This window comes from Procambarus clarkii, chromosome 29 (assembly GCF_040958095.1).
Source record: "Procambarus clarkii isolate CNS0578487 chromosome 29, FALCON_Pclarkii_2.0, whole genome shotgun sequence".
NCBI lineage: Eukaryota > Metazoa > Arthropoda > Malacostraca > Decapoda > Cambaridae > Procambarus > Procambarus clarkii.
In genome coordinates, this window is record NC_091178.1 from 23,596,439 (window position 1) to 23,624,401 (window position 27,963).

The following is a 27,963-nucleotide window of genomic DNA, read 5'->3' on the forward strand; positions in this document are numbered from 1 at the left end:
TTCTGGTAGGTCTCCCGTCTCCAGTGATCTACTATACACTGGAGAGTGGCAAGCAAAGTGCCTCTGCACACTCTTTCAGTACCCATGGCGAGATCCCGTCTGGACCAACAGCCTTTCTAACATCCAGATCCAGCGGTGTCTCTTGACCTCCTCTCTCGTAATTTCGAATCCTTCCTAGGCCGCCTGGTTTACCTCCCTTTCTCCTAGCACAGTGACCTCACCTTGTTCTATTGTGAAGATCTCTTGGAAGCTCTTGTTGAGTTCTTCACACACCTCTTTGTCATCCTCTGTATACCTGTCCTCGCCTGTTCTAAGTTTCAATACCTGTTCTTTCACTGTTGTTTTCCTTCTGATGTGACTGTGGAGTAGCTTTGGTTCGGTCTTGGCTTTGTTTGCTATATCATTTTCATAACTTTTCTCTGCTTCTTTCTCGCCCTGACATACTCATTCCTGGTTCTCTGGTATCTCTTCCTGCTTTATGGTGTTCTGTTATTCCGGAAGTTCCTCCACACCCTTTGTATGTGTACTCACCTAGTTGAGCTTGAGGGGGTTGAGCTCTGGCTCCTTAGTCCCGCTTTTCAACCGTCAATCAACTGATGTACAGATTCCTGAGCCTACTTGGGTTTTTCATATTTACAGTTGAAACCGTGTATTTAGTAAGCCTCCATCACATCACTGTCTAATGCACTCTACCTGTTAACTGCTCTGACACTGAAAAAGTTCATTCTAATGTCCCTGTGGCTCATTTGGGTACTCAGTCTCTACCTGTGTCCCCTTGTTCGCGTACCACCCGTGTTAAAATGTTTATCCTTATCTACCCTACCAGTTCCTCTGAGAATTGTGTAGGTAGTGATCATGTCTTCCCTTACTCTTCAGTCTTCCAGTGTCGTGAGGTGCAACTCACGCAGCCTTTCCTCGTAACTCATGCCTCTTAGTCCAGGGGGACTAGCCGAGTGGCATAATTCTGAACTTTTTCCTGCTTCGTCATGTGTTTGACAAGGTACGGGCTCCATGCTGGGGCCGCATACTTTACGATTGGCCTTACATATGAGGTATACAAGGTTCTGAATGATTCCTTACATAGGTTCCTGAGGGCTGTTCTGATGTTAGCCTGCCTCGCGTATGCTGCAGATGTAATTTTTTTATGTGGGGCATCAGGATAAAGGTTTCGTGTGATATCAACTCCTAGATCTGTCCGTTTTCTCTGTCCGTTTCATGAAGTACTTCATCTCCCATTCGGTATTCTGTGTCTGGCCTCCTGTTTCCACCGCCAAGTTTCATTACCTTGCATTTACTCGGGTTGAACATTTTTAGCCATTTGTTGGACCATTCATTCAGTTGGACTAGGTCATCTTGTAACCTCCTACTATCTGTTTTTATCCTACTCATAATTTTCGCATCATCAGCAAATATTGAGAGGAACGATTCTATACCCTCTGTGAGATCATTTACATATATCAGAAACAGTATAGGTCCAAGGAATGAACCCTGCAGGACTCCACTGGTGACTTCTCGCCAATTTGAGACCTCAGCCCTCAGTGACGTGCTGTCTTCTGTTGCTTAGGTACTCCCTTATCAAATGAATTACCTTCCCTTTCACTCCTGCCTGCATCCTCTTTCACTAGCCTCTTGTGTGGTACTGTATCAAAGGCTTTCTGGCAATCAAAAAATATGAATCCCCACCCCTCCCTTTCTTGCCTGATTTTTATTGCCTGGTCGTAGAATTCAATTAGTCCTGCGAGGCAGGACTTGCTATCCCTGAACCCATGTTGATGCTGTGTTACAAAGTTCTTTCGCCTTTCGCTCCAAATGTTCCACTAGATTTTTTCGCACAATCTGCTCTATCAGCTTGCATGGTATTCAGCAAGTTAGGGACACTGGCTTATAGTTCAGTGCCTCTTGTCTATCCTCTTCCTTGTAGGAAGATACAAAATAGTGGCTTTAGGCATTGTATGTACTAGCTCTTATCTATAAAGCCAACAAACTTTGTAAAATCTCTATGTATGTACCTTTGCCTAAATAAAAATTATTATTATTATTATTATTATTATTATTATTATTGTATTTCGGGACTATAGGTTCCCTGACATGCTCGCTTAAATGCTCTTCTTTGCACAGAAACAATAGATATTATTGCACTTTAAGAAACACGGATGAATATAGAAAACAGAGAACTATTAGCTGAATATCAAATAAACGGATTTAAACTATTTTACACAGATAGATATATTAGACGAGGAGGGGGAGTAGCCATATATGTCAGGGAAAATTTTAAATGTAATCTCAAGGTGGGAATCAAAACTGAGCCTCACACAGAAACTATTTGGCTAGAATTAAACAAAATAGATAAAAATCTAATAGGATTTATATACAGGGCACCAAACTTGGACAGAATGGAAGCTAAGCATCTATGGGATGAAATATCTAGAGCATTAAGTCAAACAGTATTTGTTTCATGGGTGACTTTAATTTCAGTGAAATAAACTGGATTAACAAAACAGGGAATAATGAAGCAGAAGATTTTCTAGAATTGATTGATGATTGCTTTCTTAAGCAACACATTAAGGAGCCAACTGGGGTAAATAATATTTTTAGATTTAGTGTTAACTAACAGGGAAACACAAATAAATGACTTCGAAATAGGGAGTGAGCTATAGAACAGTGATCACAAAGAAATCAGATTTAGCATAAAATGGAATATATTTGTAGGAGAAAATTCTGTTAAAGTGCCAGATTTTCGAAAAGCTGATTTTAATGGCCAAAGAAATTTGTTGGTTTAAATAGATTGGAAAGTCCTGAGCATAGGGGGAGGGAGTCAGTCAATGAACGAGACGTGAACCCAATGATGGGTGATGTAAAAGGGATTTTGATGATGGTTCAAAAAATAACATTTAACAATATTCTAAGCAAAGCACAAGAATGTAGTACACCATACAAATTTAATAGATCGAATAATAATGACCCAAAATGGATAACAAAGCATCTGAAGAACCTCATAGAAAGTAAGAGAGCTTGGTACAAAATGGTTAGGAATTGGGAAGTTAGTTTAGAACAAGAATTCGTCCAACTGGTTAGAAATGTAAAAAAAAAAAAAAAAAAAGAGATGAGGAGGAGAAAAAGAAACTATGAAGTTCGTATAGCAGGGCAAGCAAAGACAAATCCTAAAGTTATTTTTTCAGTTATATCGAAGAAAGATTAGGGAATGATAGGCCCATTAAAATTGAGATAGGTCATATAACTGATAATGACAAAGAGACGAGTAGTATTTTTAATAAATATTTGATCTCTGTATTTACGAAAGAGAAACCTAACATTATGCCTTCAGCCAAACAAGTCTATGTGGGTGGGGAAACAGGATAGGTTGACTAGTTTAGCAGTTACCAGGGAGGATGTTATTAAACAGTGAAACTGAAGCCAAACAAATCCCCAGGGCCAGACGAAATGCTTGCTAGGGTGCTTAAAGAACGCCAAGATCTTCGTTTGCTTTGAATTAAATAGAGATAAAAGCCACAACACATCTCCAAATCATTTGTTACGACACAAATTCTATCATGTTATGTATTTTAGAGAAAATACATACATTTAATAGTTAAACATGATATTAGTATTCCTGGATATTCAAAGGAGGAAAATAGTGTTATAAAAGCCAATTTGATTTATATCACAAAAATACTTAATCCGGTCATAGAATATATAAATGTTTTAATATTTTTTTCGAACAGTTATCACACAATATTTATTTTTTTAATGTATTTTACTGAAAAGTAAGGAAATATAATTTTTAAACATGTAGAAATAAATTTTTAATATAAGGAAGACAATAGTTTTAGAAAATCTATTATTGTGCAATTGTTAAATTTAAATATTTTTATCTTTCTTAGGTTAAATGTTACCTAAATGAATGTTGAAACTTTCTCACAACTTGTCATTTGCACAACTCTCTAGATACCACCAGATTTTGCGAATGTTAAAACAACGTTTTGTGTTTGTGGGGATGTTAGTAATTTACACTAAAAAGCTCTAGGCTGCCATTTTTTCCAACCATCCCTTCAGTGCAGAATGCATATGAGATTGATTCTTCTCCTGGCCCCAATTATTTATTTCTCCTATAGTGCCTCACTTTTAAACATACCCAAATCATTGACCTCTCTAATAATACGAACAATGATTTTTCCATTACCTGACACAATTTCCCAATATTTGTTACATATCAGCAATTCCCGGTCCTGGAAAGCAAACTCTTAATGTATTTCCAATCTAATTAGCACAAAAGCCCTGTCCAAATGACACCATGAAATGGAAACTATAAAGAGCTTCTTACCTTCTTTTTGAGCTTCTTACTTCGTCTTAAATTTAAGGAGAACTGTTTTCCCTGGAATACCCATCCTCCAGTGCAGATAATGCATTTAATATATCAACATTATATACAGTAGATTTCTCATCAGTTTTCCTGTCTTTTATTCTTTATGGTACTCAAATTGGATGATTTCTTCATGCTGCTTTCCGTTCCAGCTTATTACGACAAAAATTCTTTCAAATGCTACATCTTCCCTCCAAGTCTTTCAAGTTCCACTTATAAGAAAAGAAAGCTCAACAGATACTTTTACAACAATGCTCATCTACATGGCTGTCACTGAAGAGAGAAAATAATGACAGACAAACCCCATTAAGGTTTCAAGAAACTTACCAGTTTCGTTGGCAGTGAAACTTGTCAGTTTGGTGTTGTCTTGACAGCGAAAGTAAACTTGGTTCAAGGCATCGTCGTCGTATACAGAGCCCCGTCTTGGACCAAATCTGATCATGAACTCCTGAATAAAGTTTCCCTCTGTGCAGTTAACTGTATCTGTGGAAAAGGTATGGAATACACAATGCACCGAGATGTGATCTTGTTGCTGCACGAGAGATGTTTGGAAAAACTATAACTTCATTTATTAAGATGACAGATAAACAGAAGTTTATGGTAGAAATAGTATTCATGTTAAGTGTACTGAAATTTTGTGAATTTTCACAAGATATCAAATTAAATGCTACATTGGTTACCCGGCAGTTCCAGAGTTGACGCTGCACTAATAATTACGTCTGTGGGGACAGGAGTAATGGTGGTGGTGTGCCTCTCATGCACACCTTTACAGCTCTCCCGCCACACACCACCACCACCACCACCACCTTGTTGGGGGCATTAGATTGGTTTTGGAAAAGTTGTTCAATGTAAACCAATATTTTTTGACTAGTTGTATATGAAATGGGCTGCAATTGTTCCAAGTTTCAGTACTGCAGTGTAAATAGAAAGGGAGATTATATATTTTTTTTTCAAAGAATTTTACATATTTTCATGTTTGAATAAAAAAAACACCTTTCAGATATAATCATTCTATGACACTTTTCTGACACATTAGCATATAATAAAGGTTCGTGACTTATGGAGTTTCCAAAACATCTTTAGTTTTCCTAATACAAATATTCAATGTTCCCCCCAAAAATTATGCAAATATGTCATGTTTATTGCTATAATAAAATCAATAAAAGAACTTAGGAACAAACCATAAGTTGGGAGTTTAGATACATACACTTTACATATAAGGTGTAAGTTTCATGGTACCATCCCCGTCCCCACACACTTCCACCCCGTCTCCACACACTAACATCCCGTCTCCACACATTACCACCCTGTCTACACACACTAACATCCCGTCTCCACACATTACCACCCCGTCTACATACACTAACATCCCGTCTCCACAGACTAACATCATGTCTCCACACACTCAGTTCGCTGAGTGAACTGAATTACACACACACTCCACTCCATACAATTCTCAGAGGAATCGACAGGGTAGATAATGATAAACTGTTTAACACGAGTGGTACACGAACAAGGGGACACACGTGGAAATTGAGTACCCAAATGAGCCACAGGGTCGTAAGAAAGAACTTTTTCAGTGTCAGAGTAGTTAACAGTTGGAATGCAGTTGGCAGTGATGTGGTGGAGGCTGATTAAGAAAGTACACAATATATAAAGTAGATATGATAGAGCCCAGTAGGCTCAGGAATCTGTACACCAGTTGTTTGACGGTTGAGAAGCGGGACCAAAGAGCCAGAGCTCAACCCCCGCAAGCACAAAGAGGTGAGAACAAAAATGTGAGTACACACCCCCAGTCTCCACACACCACCACTACCCCGTTTCCAAAAACCACCATTACCAATCTGTCTCCACACTACCACCATCACACTACCTCGAGAAGCGGGTCCCCGAGGCGGGACAAAAGAGCCAGAGCTCAACCCCCGCAAGCAAAAATTGGCGAGGACCCCGTCTCCAAAGACCGGCAACACCACCCTGTCTCCACACGCCACCACCACCACCACCCCGTCTCCACACACCACCACCACCCCTGTCTCCACACACCACCACCACCCCGTCTCCACACACCACCACCACCACCACCCCGTCTCCACACACCACCACCACCACCACCCCGTCTCCACACACCACCACCACCACCACCCCGTCTCCACACACCACCACCACCACCACCCCGTCTCCACACACCACCACCACCACCACCCCGTCTCCACACACCACCACCACCACCACCCCGTCTCCACACACCACCACCACCACCACCCCGTCTCCACACACCACCACCACCACCCCCGTCTCCACACACCACCACCACCACCCTGTCTCCACACACCACCCCCGTCTCCACACACCACCACCCCGTCTCCACACCACCACCACCACCACCCCGTCTCCACACGCCACCACCACCACCACCCCGTCTCCACACGCCACCACCATCCCGTCTCTACACACCACCACCACCCCGTCTCCACACACCACCACCACCCCCCTCTCCACACACCACCACCACCACCCCGTCTCCACACGCCGCCACCACCACCACCACCACCACCCCGTCTCCACACGCCACTACCACCACCACCCCGTCTCCACACGCCACCACCACCACCACCCCGTCTCCACACGCCACCACCACCATCACCCCGTCTCCACACGCCACCACCACCCCGTCTCCACACGCCACCACCACCACCACCCCGTCTCCACACACCACCACCACCTCCACCACGGGGTAGATAACATGACGCATGATCGGAAAACATCATTCATTGGAAGCCTACCAGCCATCCAGAAGGAGTGGGAAAGGAACAACAATTCTAATATACAAGGGGCGGAGGCTATAGTCAGGGATGAAACTGAGTCTGAAACTCAGGAAGTTGTAAACTCTGACTCAGTAGGCCAGGATGTAGATGACAGTAAACTAGAAAGTGTAACAGACAGCATTGACAGCTCGATAGGTACAGACACTACGATGGTTCCCGATAGAGCAATTCAGAACAGAAGGACAGACTTATGCAAATTTTATGCAAAGGGCATATGCAGACAGATATGCTGGTAATAAGAAAGGATTAGAATGCAGTTACCAACATCCCAAAAAATGTTTAAATATGCTTAGGAAAGGTGAGTGTCGATTTGGATCAATATGTAGGTTTTTCCATCCTGACATGTGCCAAACCTCACTGGAGGACAGAAAATGCTATGACCTTAGCTGCCCACACTTTCACGTGAAAGGCACGGAACGTTACATAAAGAGTGGCAAGCAGGATAATGAATTTGGAGGAAACTCTAAATTTTTTATACCAGACCGGCAGAGAATTCAAAAGGAGCAGCATGGAGAGTGTATGGAACTGGATGCCAGATCCACTTGCATTCCAGAATTACAGATACAATTACCCACCGAAAGGGAACTACAACTACGACAGACAACTGCCCTACAACAATCAGTACTGGTCAGAACAAACTCATTATGTCCACGAATAATGGACTTGCCGAAAAAGTCTCCCATTCAAACTATCACTAATAGAGTAACCTCATTCATCTTTGCCAACATACAAGGACTGAAAACAAGAACAAACAACAAAGTACAGTTCATAAATGGCCTCCTCACGGAGTCAAATGCAGTATTTGGAGCTTTCACAGAAACCCATGCAGGGGAATTGTTGGACAGTGAGATCTGGATTCCAGGATATAACCTATACAGGTGTGATAGGAAAATTAGGTCACATGGAGAAGTGGGTCTGTATATTAGGGAAGACCTTGTATGCTCGGAGCTCCTAAACGTTAAAATGAGGTGGTAGAGGTACTGGGATTAAAAATAGAGAAAATAAATTTAGTGATTATACTAATATACAAACCGCCAGATGCAACGGCTGAGGAATTCACAGAACAGATAAGCAAAATAGAGAATAGCCTTGATAATTTGGAGAACCCGATACCTGATATTATCTTCCTAGGTGACTTCAACTTGCCTAGTCTCAGGTGGAAAATAGCAAACAATAATATTATTCCAGGAAATCTATCAAGACCTAACCAACCACAGATTAGAGAACTACTTAGATTCTGTGACAAATTTTCACTCAATCAGCAGATATCGGAGCCAACGAGAAATGAAAATATTCTAGATCTGGTCTTTACGAACAATGAAGACATTATCAGAGACATTACGATATCAGATACCACATATTCAGATCACAAGCTCATTGAAGTGCAAACGACCATCAATACTCAGAATAGACCTAAAACGTTGATAAAGCGAGAGGGGCTATTCAGTAAATTCAATTTTAATAATAAAAGGATAGACTGGGAGATAATAAACAGGGAACTTACAAACATTCCATGGGGAACTGTTCTAAGTAATACAAGTCCTACAGAAGGAATAGAAAAACGGACTTCAGAAGCGTATCAAGTCTGTCTGAAACATGTTCCTTTGAGGAAAGCCAGAAAGAGATCTAACGTAGAAAGAGAACGCAGACGACGCTATAAACGCAGGAAAAAAATAACGGAACTGCTTATGCAGACACGAATTTCCCGTCAAAGAAGGAATAATTTAAATAGGGAGATTGAAGAAATCGAGCGGAAATTGAAACACTCATATGAAACTGAAGAAAGGCAGTTAGAACAGAAAGCCATTCAGGAAAAAAAGACAAATCCAAAATATTTCTTCTCATATGCGAAATCAAAAGCAAAAACCACAGCCAGTATTGGACCTATTCGTATAAGTGAAGGTTCATACACGGAGGATGACAAAGAAATTAGTGAAATCCTAAAAAAGCAGTATGAGGACATGTTTAGCACTCCAATAAACAACATGAAGGTGGAAGATCCAGACAATTTCTTTATGCGGGATATTCAAACCCCTGTAAATATAACTGATATAAACACGAGCGCACTAAATTTTGAAAAAGAAATTGAAAACATGCCCATGCACTCGGCCCCAGGTCCAGACTCATGGAATTCAATATTTATAAAGAAATGCAAAGTGCCGGTAGCACAGGCACTCAGTATAGTGTGGAAGAAGAGCTTGGACACGGGGGAGATACCAGATGCACTTAAATTAGCAGACATAGCCCCTCTACACAAGGGAGGGAGCAAAGCATTGGCAAAAAATTATAGACTAGTTGCACTAACATCGCACATCATAAAAGTATTTGAGAGAGTGATTAGGAGTCAGGTCACAAATTTCATGGAGACCAATGACCTTCACAACCCAGGCCAACATGGATTTCGAGCGGGAAGATCGGGCCTCTCACAGCTACTTGAGCACTACGACAAAGTCTCTGAGGCATTAGAAGAGAAACAGAATGCTGATGTGATATACACGGACTTCGCAAAGGCTTTCGATAAATGTGACCATGGCGTGATAGCACACAAAATGAGGTCAATGGGAATAACTGGTAAAATAGGACGCTGGATACTCAGTTTTCTGTCAAACAGGACTCAGCGAATAACTGTCAACCATATAAAATCTAGTCCAAGTGCAGTGAAAAGCTCTGTACCTCAGGCTACAGTCCTTGCACCGCTGCTTTTCCTTATTCTCATATCAGATATAGACAAAAATACAAGTCACAGCTTCGTATCATCCTTTGCAGATGACACAAAAATCAGTATGAAAATTACCTCGGCTGAGGACATTGAAAAACTTCAAGCTGATATTAATAAAGTTTTCGACTGGGCATCAGAAAATAACATGATGTTTAACAGTGATAAATTCCAGGTACTCAGGTACGGTAAAAATGAGGACCTTAAACATAATACAGAGTACAAAACACAATCAAATGTACCCATAGTAGGAAAACAGCATGTAAAGGATTTGGGAATAATAATGTCTGACGACCTAACGTTTAAGAAGCATAACCAAGCAAATATTGCGACAGCCAGAAAAATGATAGGATGGATTACGAGAACTTTCAAATCCAGGGATCCCATCACAATGGTTATACTCTTCAAGTCACTTGTGTTGTCCCGTCTTGAGTACTGTCCAGTGCTCACTTCCCCCTTCAGAGCAGGAGAGATTGCTGAAATAGAGGGAATACAGAGAACATATACGGCACGCATAGACGCAATAAAGCACCTAAATTATTGGGATCGTTTCAAAGCCCTCCAAATGTACTCGCTAGAAAGAAGACGAGAGAGATATCAAATAATATACACCTGGAAGATACTGGAGGGCCAAGTACCAAATCTATACAGTAAAATAACAACATACTGGAGTAAACGATATGGAAGAAAATGTAGAATAGAACCAGTGAAGAGCAGAGGTGCCATAGGCACAATCAGAGAACACTGTATAAACATCAGAGGTACGCGGTTGTTCAACGTCCTCCCAGCAAGCATAAGAAATATTGCCGGAACAACCGTGGACATTTTCAAGAGGAAACTAGATTTATTCCTCCAAGGAGTGCCGGACCAACCGGGCTGTGGTGGGTATGTGGGCCTGCGGGCCGCTCCAAGCAACAGCCTGGTGGACCAAACTCTCACAAGTCAAGCCTGGCCTCGGGCCGGGCTTGGGGAGTAGAAGAACTCCCAGAACCCCATCAAGCAGGTATCAACGTCTCCACACACAAACCACCACTACCACCCCGTCTCCACACACCACCACCACCACCCCGTCTCCACACACCACCACCACCACCCCGTCTCCACACACCACCACCACCCCATCTCCACACACCACCACCACCACCACCCCATCTCCACACACCACCACCCCGTCTCCACACACCACCACCCCGTCTCCACACACCACCACCACCCCGTCTCCACACACCACCACCTCCGCCCCATCTCCACACACCTCCGCCCCATCTCCACACACCACCGCCCCATCTCCACACACCACCGCCCCATCTCCACACACCACCACCCCATCTCCACACACCACCACCCCATCTCCACACACCACCACCCCGTCTCCACACACCACCACCCCGTCTCCACACACCACCACCCCGTCTCCACACACCACCACCCCGTCTCCACACACCACCACCCCGTCTCCACACACCACCACCCCGTCTCCACACACCACCACCCCGTCTCCACACACCACCACCCCGTCTCCACACACTACCACCCCGTCTCCACACACTACCACCCCGTCTCCACACACCACCACCCCGTCTCCACACACCACCACCCCGTCTCCACACACCACCACCCCGTCTCCACACACCACCACCCCGTCTCCACACACCACCACCACCACCACGTCTCCACACACCACCACCACCACGTCTCCACACACACCACCAACACCACCCCGTCTCCACACATCACCACCACCACGTCTCCACACACCACCACCACCACCACCAACCCCCCGTCTCCACACACACCACCTCCACCCTGTCTCCACACACCACCAACACCACCCCGTCTCCACACACCACCACCACCACCCCGTCTCCACACGCCACCACCACCCCGTCTCCATACTCACCGCCACCACCCCTCTTCCGAACACCACCACCACCATCACAGTACAGTGTCATTAATATATAAAAAATTTAATAAAAGCTTGAGACAGGAAATCTCCCAGAAATCTGGAAAAATGCATAGTTAAAATATTAAGTAAGGCGATAGAAAGGAAACACTAAATTACAAATTGGTGGTGTCCTTGACAATGTTTTTTTATGTTAAGTGCTGGAGACATTAATGAGGTCGAGAATGTTGAAGTATCTGGAGAGTACTGACTATGTGTCAAAAGGTCAGCAGGGATTTAGAAAGGAAAGTTGTATGTGACAAGCTTAACTGAGTTCTATATGTTCTGTAAGTTCTATAAAATCTATAAGTTCTTAAACGAAAAAGTCAGAAAAAAGGTAGGTTGGGTAGATTGTGTTTTCATATAAGGTTAACAAAGCACTTAACACTCTTCCACATGAGCGACAGGCCGTCAAAGATGGAGAATCAGGTTGGGATCACATGGAAAACACTGAACAGGGAAAAGGAGTACCTAAAGGAGAGAAAACAAAAAAAAATCAGTCAGAGAGTACGTTTCAAGATGTATGAATGTAACAGATGTAGTCTCACAAGACTCGATCCTGGGACCGCTGCCGTTTCAAATTTATGTTAAAGACTTACCCAAGGAAGTGAGCTCGTACATGTCAATGTTTGCAGATGATGCAAAGCTTATAAGGAATGCAAAAAATGCAGGAAGAATGCAAAAGTTATAGGAAGCCCTAAACAAACTCGAGGAGTGATCACACAAATGGTTTCTTGAATTCATATCCAGTAAGTCTAAGATTATGAAGATGGGAAAGTTAGAGGAGACCAAAAGTCCTCTACACCATAAGGGAAAAGGCAACTACAGCAATTGCAAAGACAAGATGATTAAGGAGTGCATATTGTTTTAAGAATAATGCCAGAGGTATTATGCCATGCCTTTTATTAAAGTCCCCCCATGTGCAGGAAGTCACAAAGAATGAATTCTATAATGCACAACTATCAAATAAAGACATGGACGAAAGTAGAGTTGGAGCTCTGGTATGAGATGCTTTCATGCGTGGAACGCACCCCAGAATTGGTAATGTTCATATAACCTATGATGGCCGACTTGAGATTAGATCAGGACAGAATAGCTACACATAGGCTTGCTTTCAGGAAAAAGCAGCGAACGGAACAACTCATGAACTACAATCAGCTTTAAACAAAATCTTAGAGGAACCGGAGCAGTAGGAACAACAGCAACTGCAGCAGCAGCTAGCCGTAACCAAAGAAAAAAGACCAAGGTCCATCCTCCTCCAAGCGGAGAATACAGGCTCAGTGAAAGACCCAACAATTCAACATAACCAACGTGAAACTTGGTATTATGAAACCTTAGAAGGACGGGCTGGACCGAAGGGAACGATACAATCGAGGAGACAGAGGAAACGGAGGATGGAATGGATCAAATGAACGTGGCTACAACAGGCAAAGAAAGAGAGGAGGACCCTACCTAGACGGAGGACAACGGCTTGGAGATTGAAACAGCTGGAGGAACAACAACGGAAGGGGAGGCAGTTAAAGGAAACGGTGGTATCAGAAATCGGACTCACGCGGACAGAAAAAGCGTTTTAGGTAAAGGACTTTCCTTTGTCTTAGAACCACCAGTGTTGGTTAAACGCCAAAATAGGCAGGATAGTCAGGGCTCGACAAGACTTGGGTGATGTGGAACTCCTATAAAGTCTGTCTAAATAGATCACTTGTGAAGTTTGTCTCACAGTCACTTTAAATTTCCTATGTACAATTCCTCCTATATAAGAGTTCTAACACATATATGATGAATCACCATTTTTTGTTACACAGTATTGACAAGTTGACATGCGCGACTTTCTAGATAGCTTCAGCTTAAAGTAGTATACCAGAGATTGAATTACATAGTGTAAATACGACAGATTATTAGCCGAACTGAAATACTTAATATAGTCTAACCGATTCCAAACAATGCACGAAAGCCATAAAACATTAGACAATAATATTTTGTATATGTGAAAATGTTGTTACATACTACACTAAAGTGTAATTGCATGAAATAAAGTATTGCTGAAGGCTGCAGTGTAATATAGCATAACTTATAGATGGGATGCTATCTTGAGGTTATCTTGAGATTATTTCAGGGCTTTAGTGTCCCCTTGGCCCGGTCCTCGAACAGGCCTCCACCCCCCAGGAAGCAGCCCGTGACAGCTGACTAACTCCCAGGTACCTATTTACTGCAAGGTAACAGGAGCATCAGGGTGAAAATAACTCTGCCCATTGTTTCTTGCCGGCGCCCGGATCGAACCCGTGACCACAAGATCACGCGTCCAGTGTTCTGTCCACTACATTGGCTGAGCGGCTCCCGGCTCCCGGTGCTCCCTCCTCCTTACAGCAACACAGATCAGGACTTCTCGAACGTATAGATTATCAAAAGTGAACTTTTATATTTTGGTTAAAAGTAAATTGTACTTCAAGAATGTAAACACCTATTTTATATGAAATTATTCGTGTATAATTTGAATAAATTGTATAAGTTATTTTGAAAGAGTTGATGACTGATGGATGCAATCATCTGGTTCATCTGGATGCAATCATTCAATATTTTAAACATATTCCACTCACCCTTTTTTGTACTGGTTGGATAATTTAGATTATAATAGACGGAGGTAGATGGTGTTCCCTGCAGGGAACTACACAGTAGTTCAATGCCCGTGAGGCCGCAGTCGTCAGGGGTCATGGTGATGTTGACGTAGGTGTCGTGCTGTCAACACAAACTCTTCATTATTAACTTTTAATTCGATATTTTCATAGTTAAGGCTGGTCTCAACCAAAAATATATTGTTGAGCTGAAATTATCTTCTGAATTAACAATGCGTGAAGACAACATAGAAACACTGAATGGCTGACAGTAAAAAATTGCACTATGAATCTTCAACAGTTCAAAACCATTCGATGTCCAATGAAGATAATGTGCACTACTAATCTTTTCCTTGTCACATATACATGAGAGCTGTTGATGGTGCCAAATGTGCAACAAATATTGTCCCTGTGCTGTATGGTGAGCACATACAGGGGTCACTATGGCATTAGCTGACTTCATCCATCACTATTAGTCACTGAAATGTTTATCTGAAATTCATACAGTCTCATCTCAACAATATCAACACCATTAGCATTATCAGACCCGTGAACTACATACGCTCCAACCTGCCACTGCCACCAACACTTGTCCTGTACAACGTACATATATTTCAAAAGTTCCCTTTCATCTCAAACAATTTTGTTTTAAGTTTTGCCTTATCCTATATTGCACGCACTATATACCCCATCCCCCCCTCACACTACCCTCTCTAGATAATTTTTTCCTTCACACTGCTCTCGCTACATACCTCTTCCCCTCACACTGCGCTCTCTTCACAACTTTCCTTCCCACTGCGCCTCTACATACCCTCTTTCTCTTAGCCTGCGCCCTCTTCAAATATCTTTCCCTCACACTGCGCTAGCTACACACCCCTTTCCCTCAAACTGCGCTCGCTATATAATCTTTCCCTTCACTCTGCGCTCTTTACAGACCCCCCTTCTCCTCACAGTGCGTTCTCTACGTACCCTTTTGCCTCACACTGCGCCCTCTACATACCTCTTCCACTGACACTGCGCCGTCTATATACCCCTCCCCTTCCCTCTGCACTCTCGACATACCTCTTTCCCTCACACTGCGCCCTCTGCATACATCTTCCCCTAACACTGCGCCATGCGCAATCATTTCCTCTCGTCCTGTGCTCTTCCAACCTGTTATCCCTCACACTGTCATCACTAATACATTGTCCTTCACACTGCATTTTACCAGACATTTATCTTCTCACTGTTCCATATACAACTTCTTCCTCCACCTTGTGCCTACTATTAACCCTTATCTCTCTCACACTATGCCCTTTAGAAATGTTCCACCTCCCTACCACATCACGTGTCTTACCCACAGTGTGTAGCCGTAGACGTAGTATCCCTCCTCACACATGAGGTCGCCCGTCCAAGTGCCCCATATGCCAGGTACGTTCTGTCTCACTCGTACAGCTGTAGACAAGATTTTCTTTTCACCGTAAGCTTTCAACGTTAAAATGTGCCAAGTGTTAGAGGCAGCATTATTTAAAATATAATAATGACTATCTGTCAATGCCCTAAAAGGAGCAAATTATAATCCTTACATGGATTAAACCTCTTATCCAACTTGATAAGTGGTTTAACAACAGTAAAATAAACCTGCAAGCTTTTGCGTTTGCAATAAGGATGCCGACGAATCAATTTAATTACCAATGGTAGAAAACAACAAAGGCTACCGCGGACACCCTACCCAACTGAATACACCGCCTCACTATTAAACAAAGGACAGGAAGATACAGCTTCGCCCCAATACCCTCTCCCCCCCAAAAAAAACGACATGTACTACCCCCAACGCACATAATTATCAGTAAAATTATCCCCCAATCTTTCCCCAAGCAACCAACGTAATTCCCAATTCGAGTAACGTAACCGACCTTCCAAAAATCCCAGCGTTTTATCCACTGTACACCCCTCCCGCCTCCCAACCCACACACAATAAAGATAATCCGATATAACCAAAAGTACAGTATTACGGACCCTCCTACAAGTAGCCTGAACATCAAACATCAATAAGCGTAAAGGGGTAATACAGAACGCCGACCCGCAAAAACGCAGAAGCGTCCCAGTCAACGAATCCACCAACCTCGCCCGACCTGGGCAAAAATAAAACACATGAAATGCAGTCTCCAGCCCTCCACAAAGGTCACACCCAGTACTATCCTTAATTCCAAACCTCAGCAGCTGCTCGTTAGTCGCAAGCGACTTGTGTAAATACCGGTACAGGAATTCCCTCTGCGACGGAGCTAGAAACTTCAAATGGAGCGATTGCCACACCACCACCCAATCAAAAAGAGGAAACGAGTCTTCCACAGCAGGGGCGACGAAAGGACGCAATTCCTCATACACCCTCCGACACGTAAAAAAACAAGAACCTCTCCACACGACAAAGCCTCTGGAGGACATCAATTGCACAAGTATAAAAGGGAGGCGATAGAAACGCAGTCTCTGAACACAAAGGCAATCTCAACAGATAATTTATATGCATCGTACAATAATATAATCCAAAAGAGAACACACCGGCCCCCTCTAAGAGCCCCTTCTTAAACGTGACAAAAAATATCGCCAACGCCTTATAATATACATCGAACAATCCAATCCCGCCTCACAATTTTGGCAAACAGAGCGTAGACCTATGTATCGGATAATTCCTCCCACCCCATAAGTATCGAAAAGCCCCCTTATTGATGGCCAATGCAAACTGCCGACTCAACGGAAAGGTATGCGCAATATACCAAGCTTTGGAAAGAACCTTGCAGTTTAGAAGCAGCCCCCCTATTAAAGAAAGTTAACCTCCTCCCATGTAAACATGAAATTGAACCCAAAACCCCTCTAGAGACTGCCTCCCAGTTCTCCCACAAGGACATCGCACACGTTTTACACCTCCAGATGCCAAGAATCCGAATCAAGTCCACAACCGAGAACCATGGCACCCCCCCCCCCCCCCACGATGGCCGAGAAGCCCAGGCACCAAGCCCCATCATACAAGATTTCTTCCGATTTAGCACCGTTCCCGTCGCCCAATGAAAACGAGCCAGTACATCCTGCACCACAAGAACCGACTCCTCCGTCGAGACAAACACACTCGTGTCGTTCGCATACCCTACAACAGGTACCAGCAAACCATTCGGGAGAGGCGGCGGCACAAGAGAATGATGGGACCACAAAGCTATATACAGAGGTTCCTGAAATAGAATAAACAGGACTATAAAAAGGGGACAACCTTGGCGGACCGACCCCCCAAGGGGAAAGGGGGCACTCAACACCCTGTTAATACAAACACTACTCTGGCAATCCCTATACAGCATTCTGACCCAAGAGACGAACTGCGGCCCAAACCCAACCCTCTCCTTTACCTGAAACACAAAACTCATATCCACCCTATCAAAAACTTTGGACTAATTTAAATTTATCAACGCCGAGGAAACAACATTGAAAGATAATAAATCATATCCCTCATCAAATTATTACAGTAGACCATCGACCTACCCGGAACACCACAAAACTGCCCCGGCGAAACACACTTCCCCAAAACCAACTAAAGTCTATTTGCCAGTAACTTTGAAAAAAAAATTATAGTCCTGATTCAGGAGAGACAACGGTTTTCAATTCGAGGGCAGCTGCACATCCCCCAATTTTGGTAGGAGGCGAATAATACCAAACGATTGTGACCCACTAATGACACCCTGCCTCAGGCTATACCGCACCACCTCTGAGAAGTCCGACCAAAGCACCCCCCCCCCCCATAAGCAGCCATAGAATTTTGCCGGTAACCCATCAGACCCAGGCGCCTTCCCATTCGCCAACCCCCGAACCACCTCCCAAATCTCCCTATCCGTAAACTCCCTCAGTAACGGTACAGTGTCCTCAACAGACAACACATTTTGACAAAAACTAAGAAAATACTCACAATCAGCCGAAACACACTCCACCTTCCTATACAAACCCTCCAATTCCTCCCGAACATAACACACCAACCCATCAGTATTAGTGAGGACCATACCATCCACCCTGTGAATACTCCATCCCGCAACCCATTTATCCTTCTCTTCAACAAGACAATCTCATCAAACCTATCCAAACCCTGGCCCATAAGCCCATAAAGCTGACGCAATCGAGCCTGCAACAAATTCAAAAGACCATACCATTCCGCCGCAAGGCGCTTCGATAAACGAACAAAGAAATGTTTGCACTCCACTTTACACCAGTCCCACCAATCCAACAGAGACACAAATTCAGGTTTCCGCCTCACCAGCGCTCTCCACATTACACCAAATTCCTCCATCACCAGCGGGAATCTAAGCAAACTACAATTTAGCTTCCACCAACCCCTACCCAACCCCATCTGATCATTTACAACAACAACGCCCACCACCACCGTACTATGGTCCAAAAAACAGACCGGAACAGTGGCCCAGGAGCGGACCTGTCTATAAGATTTGTGCACCTACACAAGATCAATGCGAGTACCATAATCCCTACTAACAAAAGTATAGGCCAGGACACCACTCGCCAGAAAACAGGTATCACGGAAGTGTACAGACTGCAACGTCCTAACTAAAGCAGGAGAGACAGACGCCTGAGTAAGAGTGCTACAGTCCTGAACCGAAATTACACAAAGTCACCACCAAAAATCCTGCTCCTCGTATCATTCTGTAAAAAATAAAGCAAACCATCCGAGAACAACTCCTCCCTCTCAGCTCGCCTATGCATCCCTGAGGGTAAACTATCTATCTTGAGATGATTTCGGGGCTTTAGTGTCCCCGCGGCCCGGTCTTCGACCAGGACTCCACCCCCAGGAAGCAGCCCGTGACAGCTGAGTAACACCCAGGTACCTATTTTACTGCTAGGTAACAGGGGCATAGGGTGAAAGAAAATCTACCCATTGTTTCTCGCCGGCGCCTGGGATCGAACCCAGGATCACAAGTCCAGCGTGCTGTCCGCTCGGCTCCCTCCTTTTATATTTACAAATACAACTCACTGGTTTCAAACAGGGTGCATACACATTCAGCAAGGGAAACACAGAACCCATAAACGACACATGCGCCAAAATTACATTACCACAGTCATTCATTTCCGAACTCACCACTACCACACTCGCCCTCTTCGCCAACAAGATCATCGTGCCGCCCTTTGATAACACCGGAGGGTTCAGCAACACCTCGAAATTTTCCAACACCTCCAGACGGTCAATGCACCTTACATTATGCTCCTGAGTAAATATAACATCCAACTTGTGATAGCGGGCCAAAGACACAAGCTGATGTTGCTTCAAACGGCAATTCAACCCATTAACGTTCAATGTCACACAAGTCATCCACACATCCATTGAGAAAATAAACAGAGAGGACTACACTCACACAATACTATCACTACATCCCAGGGTAGCATCGCACCCAACAGAAGAGCCCTCAACCCCATCCCCCAAAACTACAGCAGAGGGAGCCACATCGGCAAGCTTACCCTCGGAACTCTTCTGGAACCTTACTACCAAATCGCCCCCTACCGACTTTTCCTGGACCCCCTTAACAATATCCCACCAATCCACATTCTGTGTACCTCCAGGTGGTGGACCACTTCCACGAATTTTAGGGATGCCATCATCCATCACAGACACGCCTCCACCAGAAGGCAGAATATCCGAGTCGGACGGAACCATAGGGTCACACTGCACAGCCATCAAGGAAGGGGGGGGGGGGGGTGCCGTCTCCCAACCTCTTCCTTGCATCTAGGATATTCTGAAAAGAATCCCCAAATTTCCGTCGCTTCAGGCTGTGCTGCCCACCGCCGACAGGCAACATGCACTATGCTTCACGTCATCCAGAACTGCGACTGGGAGCATGTATATCCTCCATATGCACTTCCGCCACCACCTCAGTTGTCCGAGTAGCAGGCCGAGCCGCATCAACACCATCACGGATCACATGCTGCGGGTTCCGATGCATACCAATCGACTCAGCACTGGAACACACATCTATCGATGATTTGCCAACCAGTGCATCTACCACCTCACCAGAGTTGGCAGTCACCGCAGCACACTCGTCCTCGGAGCCGGCCGGCACGGGCACGCACGGGCTTGTAGGGAGATCAACACCCCTATCAGACCATCCGGGAGACGACACAGCAGTACGTACGTCATCTCCACCAGTACAAACCAATGAAGCAGCACTTGTAGAACCCAGATTGGCATCATCCACCACGGCATCCGTTCTCATACAAGGGGCACTACTCAGAACCGAGAGATCTTCTTGCTCGTGCAAAGGAGGAAAATCGTTTTCATTAAACAGGTTAACCCATTCATACATCCGAGTGGTGCAGGCAGCAGCCACATGGCCAACATGACCACACTTGAAACATGTCCGAGTCTGAACCCGGTAGACGAAGACAACCGTATAGTCAGCAATCGATAGAGAAGAAGGCACATTTCCACGAAGAACCATCTTAGCCGTCCTGTAATCATTAATGAGTCCCTTGACGGCTCCGGACGTGTTCCTACACTCACGAATAAATTCCACACGCCCATACCTGGCATGAGCCCGACGGAGAAGATCCTCTGACATTTCAATCAGATAATTTTTAATAAACACATATATGTACTCTTCTTCTTGAGAATAGGTGCAGTTTGCATGAAGGGTTAACCCTCCCGATGACTGCACCAGCACAGATGTAAGGAGACCCGTTGACGGTTAGGAGGAGAAGAAAGTCAAAAGTGGTAGATGTGACGGGCCGCAGAGAGAGGAGTAGACATTAGAGGGAGACATCTCGCACCAGGGGGCAGGGCGTCGTGGTCATGGCGGCAGCTGATCCACGTACGGCATAGCAGTGTGCACAAGACGGGAACTAATACTTCTCCAGAAAATTGTGTATCGGAAAGCACAAGCAGTACACTTCCCAAATCACCCACAGGTCAGCGGGCAGCAGGCCACTAGGCGGCGCCCTCGGCTGAGACATCCTATCCGGCACCCTATAAACAAACTCCTTCTCCGACGATACCCAGATAGTAGACGAGCACCACGGGATCGGAAGCACCCGGGCATCTCGATAAGGGCCCAACTCCGGACCCTCACAGGGCACGACCCCAGCAGACGGGACTAGGCAACCCCCAGCCCGGAGCAAGGAAGGAGGGGGAACAGCAGGGGATGCAGGCGCGGCATCGACCCCACCACCGGGCACAGGAGCCGAGGCCCCCCGGCGCACATCTTTCCGCAACATCACGACGAGGTCCCGATCATCAGGGACAACCCCCCACTGCGGAGATCCAACAGCAGGTGACGCAGGAAGGGGGACACAGGTAGCAACTTCGGAGCCCCGCACAACACCATCATCCACGGCGGGGGACGCCAGCTGAGCACCATACTCCCCTACCTCCTCCCAAGGCACACCACAAAGGGGAGACACACTCCGAGCCCGCCGCGAATGCTTCGAGACAGGCTGCACCACACCACGCCCAGCAGGCCCCTCCGCAGGCATGGCCACCATCTTCACATCCACACAGGCCACACCCGCACTGTCCAAAGAGTCCACAAAGGCCACATCACCTACACTGTCTACATCATCCAGGGAAACAGCCTCAGAGCACCAACGCGCACGCTTCTGCAAAGGGATGGAAAGAGCAGAACTACAGTCGTCAACGCACACAGACATTGCAGGCACCTCACCATGCCGAAGCACCCCCTCCAAAACAGCAGAACCCGCGTCCCCGGAAGCCGGTATCACATCCACAGGCGGGGGCGGGACATGGACCTCCACCGGGACACCCTTCACGACACGCAGCGCAGGCGACGGCCCGACACCCACACACACTGGCTCAATAACCCCAGGGGCCACAGCAGTCACCTGACGTGTCGCACGGGCCGTACAACTCGCCTCAACAGGCGGAGCAGCAGACAGGCAATCAGGCGCCTCAGGCACAGCACCCACACTGTCCTCAGAACTGTCCGAACGCAACAGGGGCGGAAAATCCTCCGCACGAAGAACATGCACCCGACCAGTCGCTCCCACGTCGCAGCCAGATGACCCTCGTGACCACACCAATAACAGGTGCGTGGTTGACCCCAGTACTGGCAGCGGAGCGTGTAACCCAACACGGACATCGACGATGGGACACTACACCTCGGCGACATCGTCAGGGTGCGGGAGCCGTCAAGCATACCAACACAGTGCCCGGCAACGACCTTGTTCCGACGAATACCTAACACTGTCCCAAATCGTTCGAAACAGGAGGTTAAAAAGTCGTCCTGAAATTCGAAGGGGACACCATGCACGGTCACAGACGTCAAGGTGACACTAAGATTCACCACCTTAACTGAGCCAGCAGTATCAGGGAGAGGGTAAACACGCCCCTCACACCGCTCGAAAAACGCCTGAAAGGCAGCCTGGAGGCGGAACTTGACCACAGCACGGTGGCCCTGAAGCAGCTGGATGCCCACCAGGTCAGACAGCTGCACATGCAGCACGTCCACCAAGGCGACGCCAACCAATGGATGGTCCACCGGCACCGTAAACGCGAGACCAGCCGACAACGTCCTCTTCATTGGAGGGCGAGACGTCCCCATGGCTAAGCAAACGTCACCCTGTCAGTGGCAAACCACCACCAGCAGAGCAAACAAGCAATCACCCAACGGAAACACTAGCTAGGAACAGAGAGACGACTCTCCAGGGCAACCGAGAAGCGTCGAATGTAAACACCAACAGAGACCTCAGGAACGTGCGACCTGGCTGGTGGTCTGAGTGGTCTCTCTTGGCCAAGTGCCCGATATGCCAGGTTCCTTCTGTCTCACTCGTACAGCTGTAGACAAGATTTTCTTTTCACCGTAAGCTTTAAACGTTAAAATGTGCCATGTGTTAGAGGCAGCATTATTTAAAATATAATAATGACTATCTGTCAATGCCCTCAAAGGAGCAAATTATAATCGCTACATGGATTAAACCTCTTATCCAGCTTGATAAGTGGTTTAACAACAATAAAATAAACCTGCAAGATTTTGGGTTTGCAATAAGGATGTCGACGAATCAATTTAATTACCAGCTACCATAATTGAGGCTAACAATTAAGCAAGTTTAAAAAAAGATAAGCGAATACAGTAATTATGAGAAATTAATGAGCTTGTCCAACTGTATAGTTCATCAAAAGTATAAAAGTATTTATGAATTATGAATAGGCAACCCTTCACCAGATCAAGTCCATTCTATCCAGCGGTCGATCCCAAAGACGCATTCATGAATTTTAACATGCTGTTCATTCAAACCAGGATTTTTCTAAAAAACAAACTGTTCTTGTTATATATTTGCATATTTAGGCATTGGTTATGTTAGATGTCTAGGTTCTGTTTGCAATTATTTTTATTTACAGTACGTGGGTGAAGCATTTCAACCCGTCCTCGACTCAAGTCCATTACATTCAGCGGTCAACCCCACAGACGCATTCATAAATTTTAACATGCTGTTCATTCAAAACGGGATTTTTCTCAAGTATAAATAAATATTATAATATATTGGCATTTTGTGTATATATAGGCATAGGATAGGTTAGGTCAGGTGTTTAGTTTCTGATGGAGATTATTTGTATTTGTAGTACGTGGGTGAAGCATTTATAGCGTTGTAATTCGAACAAAATTCGTCAGTGAAGCACTTGTTCCAGATATGTTCAAACGTCAGCAGTTGTGAGTCGTGTGTAAACCACTTTTCATTCATAAACAGGGGGTTTGGCGGGAGCATGGAATCACTTTTGGATCTTTGTTTGGAGGACAGGCTGAGCATTTACAGCGTTGTGTCGAACAAAAGTCGTTAGCAAAGCACTTGTTTGAGAAGTATTTGAACGTCATCAGTTGTGAGTCGTGTGTAAATCGTCTTTTTCACAAACAAGGGCTTTGGCGGGTGCACGGAAAGGTCTATGGCCTTTGCTGATGAGGACTGGATAAACGCCAACCAGCAGGAGTCGAGCCAACCAGTATACCAACTAGTGTCAGTAAACGGATCTTAACCGGACTTCTCGTCCTCACATTCAAAGATCCACATTCGTTAATCCAGCCGCCAAGCCCCCTGTTTATGAATGAAATGTGGTTTACACACATGATTTTCTACTGATGACGTCCAAACACTTCCGGAACAATTGCTTCGCTGCGACCTTTGTACAACGCAGTAAATGCTTCACCAACGTACTACAAATACTAGCCCGTCCTTCAAATTAATGACCCAAAAGCACAGCCTGTCCTAAAAACAAAGACCCAAAAGTGATTCCATGCACCCGCCACACCCCGTTTATGAATGAAAAACGGTTTCCACATGACTGACAACGGTTCCGGAACAAGTGCTTCACTGACAAATTTTGTTCGAATCACAACGCTGTAAATGCTTCACCCACGTACTACAAATACAAATAATCGCCAACAGAACCTAAACACCTAACCTAACCTTACCTATGCCTATATATGAATAATATGCTAATATGCAGGCGATGAGTCACAATAACGTGGCTGAAGTATGTTGACCAGACCACACACTAGAAATTGAAGGGACGACGACGTTTCGGTCCGTCCTGGACCATTCTCAAGTCGATTGTGTGCAGTCAACTGCACACTGCAACTGCAACCCTGAATGTGAAACAATAACTTTCATTTTGATATTGAGGTGTAATTTAAGTGCGAACTCATAACTAAATCTTTATCTTTATCACAATCGACTTGAGAATGGTCCAGGACGGACCGAAACGTCGTCGTCCCTTCAATTTCTAGTGTGTGGTCTGGTCAAAATATGCTAATATATTATAATATTGATTTATACAATAAATCCTGTTTGGAATGAGCAAAATTCTTGTTTTGAATGAACAGCGTGTAAAACTTTATGAATGTGTCTGCGGGGTCGACAGCTGGATGTAATGGACTTGAGTCGAGGACGGGTTGCACACATACAAATAATCGTTAACAGAACCTAAACACTTAACCGAACCTGACCTGAGGGTAGATGTGCACAATATGCTAATATATATAATAAAAATTAATTATATTTGAGAAAAGGTCAGTTTTGAATGAACATAATGTTAAAATTGATGAATGCATATTTTGGGTCGACCACTGGATCGAATATACTTGCTCTGAGGACGGGTTGCTATAAATGCCTTACTCACAAACTTCAAATACAAATAATCACCAGAGCCTAAACATCCAACCTAAGTTAACCTACGCCTAGCAATATATAGAATTTTATGTATAAGAATATTAAATTATATATGAGAACAAACTAGTTTTTAATACACAATATGTTAAAATTGATGAATGCGTCTGGGGAGGACGGCCGCTGTTTTAACTAGCATAGTGTGAGGACGGGTTGAATAGGACTTGCCTCGTTTGACCCCAGAATTCCTTACTGCTTATGTTCTTGAAGGCAAAAAAAGAGAAAATGAAACCAAAAACTTTCCACGAAAGACAACGTATAAATGACTAAACGAATCATATTGAATCTAATGTTTATTGATGTTAGATAAAGGAAATAAATATCGCTTGCTTCTGACCCTTATTAGTCATGTAGAGACTGTAGCCAATGTCCCTGACGAGACTAACATTGTTGGTGTTCTGGACGTGTTCACAGCTGCTTGTGGTGGAGCTTGCTGCCCAGTTGAAGGCGAAACAGGCACTGCTCACAAAGCAGTCAACTGCACACTGCAACTGCAACCCTGAATGTGAAACAATAACTTTCATTTTGATATTGAGGTGTAATTTAAGTGCGAACTCATAACTAAATCTTTATCTATTTCAACATTTTTCAGGACTGTTTAGCACTTGTCTCTGGTTCGAGGTGTACTTACAGCTGCTTGGTCGCACGAGGACGTCTCCCACGAGCTTGCACGAGACCATCTCACTGTAAGAGTTTGTGACGCTCTGAGCAGCTGTGGTGGAGGTCAACAGCAGGACCAGAGGGGCGAGGAGCAGCGCCGTCATTGGTTAGAATCACACTGGTTTCTGGCACCGCTACACTTGCTGGTTCCTGGCACCAATACACTTGCTGGTTCCTGGCACCGCTACACTTGCTGGTTCCTGGCACTGCTACACTTGCTGGTTCCTGGCACCGCTACACTTGCTGGTTTCTGGCACCGCTACACTTGCTGGTTCCTGGCACCGCTACACTTGCTGGTTCCTGGCACTGCTACACTTGCTGGTTCCTGGCACCGCTACACTTGCTGGTTCCTGGCACCGCTTTACTTGCTGGTTCCTGGCACCGCTACACTAGCTGGTTCCTGGCACCGCTACACTTGCTGGTTCCTGGCACCAATACACTTGCTGGTTCCTGGCACCGCTACACTTGCTGGTTCCTGGCACCGCTACACTTGCTGGTTCCTGGCACCAATACACTTGCTGGTTCCTGGCACCAATACACTTGCTGGTTCCTGGCACCGCTACACTTGCTGGTTCCTGGCACTGCTACACTTGCTGGTTCCTGGCACCGCTACACTTGCTGGTTCCTGGCACCGTTTTACTTGCTGGTTCCTGGCACCGCTACACTTGCTGGTTCCTGGCACCGCTACACTTGCTGGTTCCTGGCACCAATACACTTGCTGGTTCCTGGCACCGCTACACTTGCTGGTTCCTGGCACCGCTACACTAGCTGGTTCCTGGCACCGCTACACTTGCTGGTTCCTGGCACCAATACACTTGCTGGTTCCTGGCACCGCTTTACTTGCTGGTTCCTGGCACCGCTACACTTGCTGGTTCCTGGCACCAATACACTTGCTGGTTCCTGGCACCGCTTTACTTGCTGGTTCCTGGCACCGCTACACTTGCTGGTTCCTGGCACCAATACACTTGCTGGTTCCTGGCACCGCTTTACTTGCTGGTTCCTGGCACCGCTACACTTGCTGGTTCCTGGCACCAATACACTTGCTGGTTCCTGGCACCGCTACACTTGCTGGTTCCTGGCACCGCTACACTTGCTGGTTCCTGGCACCGCTACACTTGCTGGTTCCTGGCACCAATACACTTGCTGGTTCCTGGCACCGCTTTACTTGCTGGTTCCTGGCACCGCTACACTTGCTGGTTCCTGGCACCGCTATACTTGCTGGTTCCTGGCACTGCTACACTTGCTGGTTCCTGGCACTGCTACACTTGATGGTTCCTGGCACCGCTTTACTTGCTGGTTCCTGGCACCGCTACACTTGCTGGTTCCTGGCACCGCTACACTTACTGGTTCCTGGCACTGCTACACTTGCTGGTTCCTGGCACCGCTACACTTACTGGTTCCTGGCACTGCTACACTTGCTGGTTCCTGGCACCAATACACTTGCTGGTTCCTGGCACCGCTAGACTTTTAGGCTTCTGGTGTGGTGTCACTGGTGACTGGTAACGATGCCTCCCACTGGTGACTGGTAACGATGCCTCCCACTGGTGACTGGTAACGATGCCTCCCACTGGTGACTGGTAACGATGCCTCCCACTGGTGACTGGTAACGATGCCTCCCACTGGTGACTGGTAACGATGCCTCCCACTGGTGACTGGTAACG

The 27,963-nt window shown here is 45.5% G+C and overlaps 1 protein-coding gene across 2 annotated transcripts in view; it reads right to left on the reverse strand.

The window, feature by feature from the left end:
• The window catches only part of LOC138369815 (uncharacterized), a 53,212-nt gene extending 29,976 nt beyond the window's left edge, over positions 1 to 23,236 (reverse strand). The window contains exons 1-4 of one of the 2 annotated variants that reach the window (XM_069333558.1): positions 23,169 to 23,236; positions 15,789 to 15,886; positions 14,438 to 14,576; positions 4,688 to 4,843 (exon numbers count right to left, since the gene is read on the reverse strand). In XM_069333558.1, the coding sequence (XP_069189659.1) occupies positions 4,688 to 4,843; positions 14,438 to 14,576; positions 15,789 to 15,830 (337 nt within the window). In that variant the 5' untranslated portion in view covers positions 15,831 to 15,886; positions 23,169 to 23,236. Of the gene's footprint in view, positions 1 to 4,687; positions 4,844 to 14,437; positions 14,577 to 15,788; positions 15,887 to 22,899; positions 22,998 to 23,168 lie in introns of those variants that run through there. The other variant, XM_069333557.1, reaches the window with a different exon arrangement.
• Between the last annotated feature and the right edge of the window lie 4,727 nt (positions 23,237 to 27,963).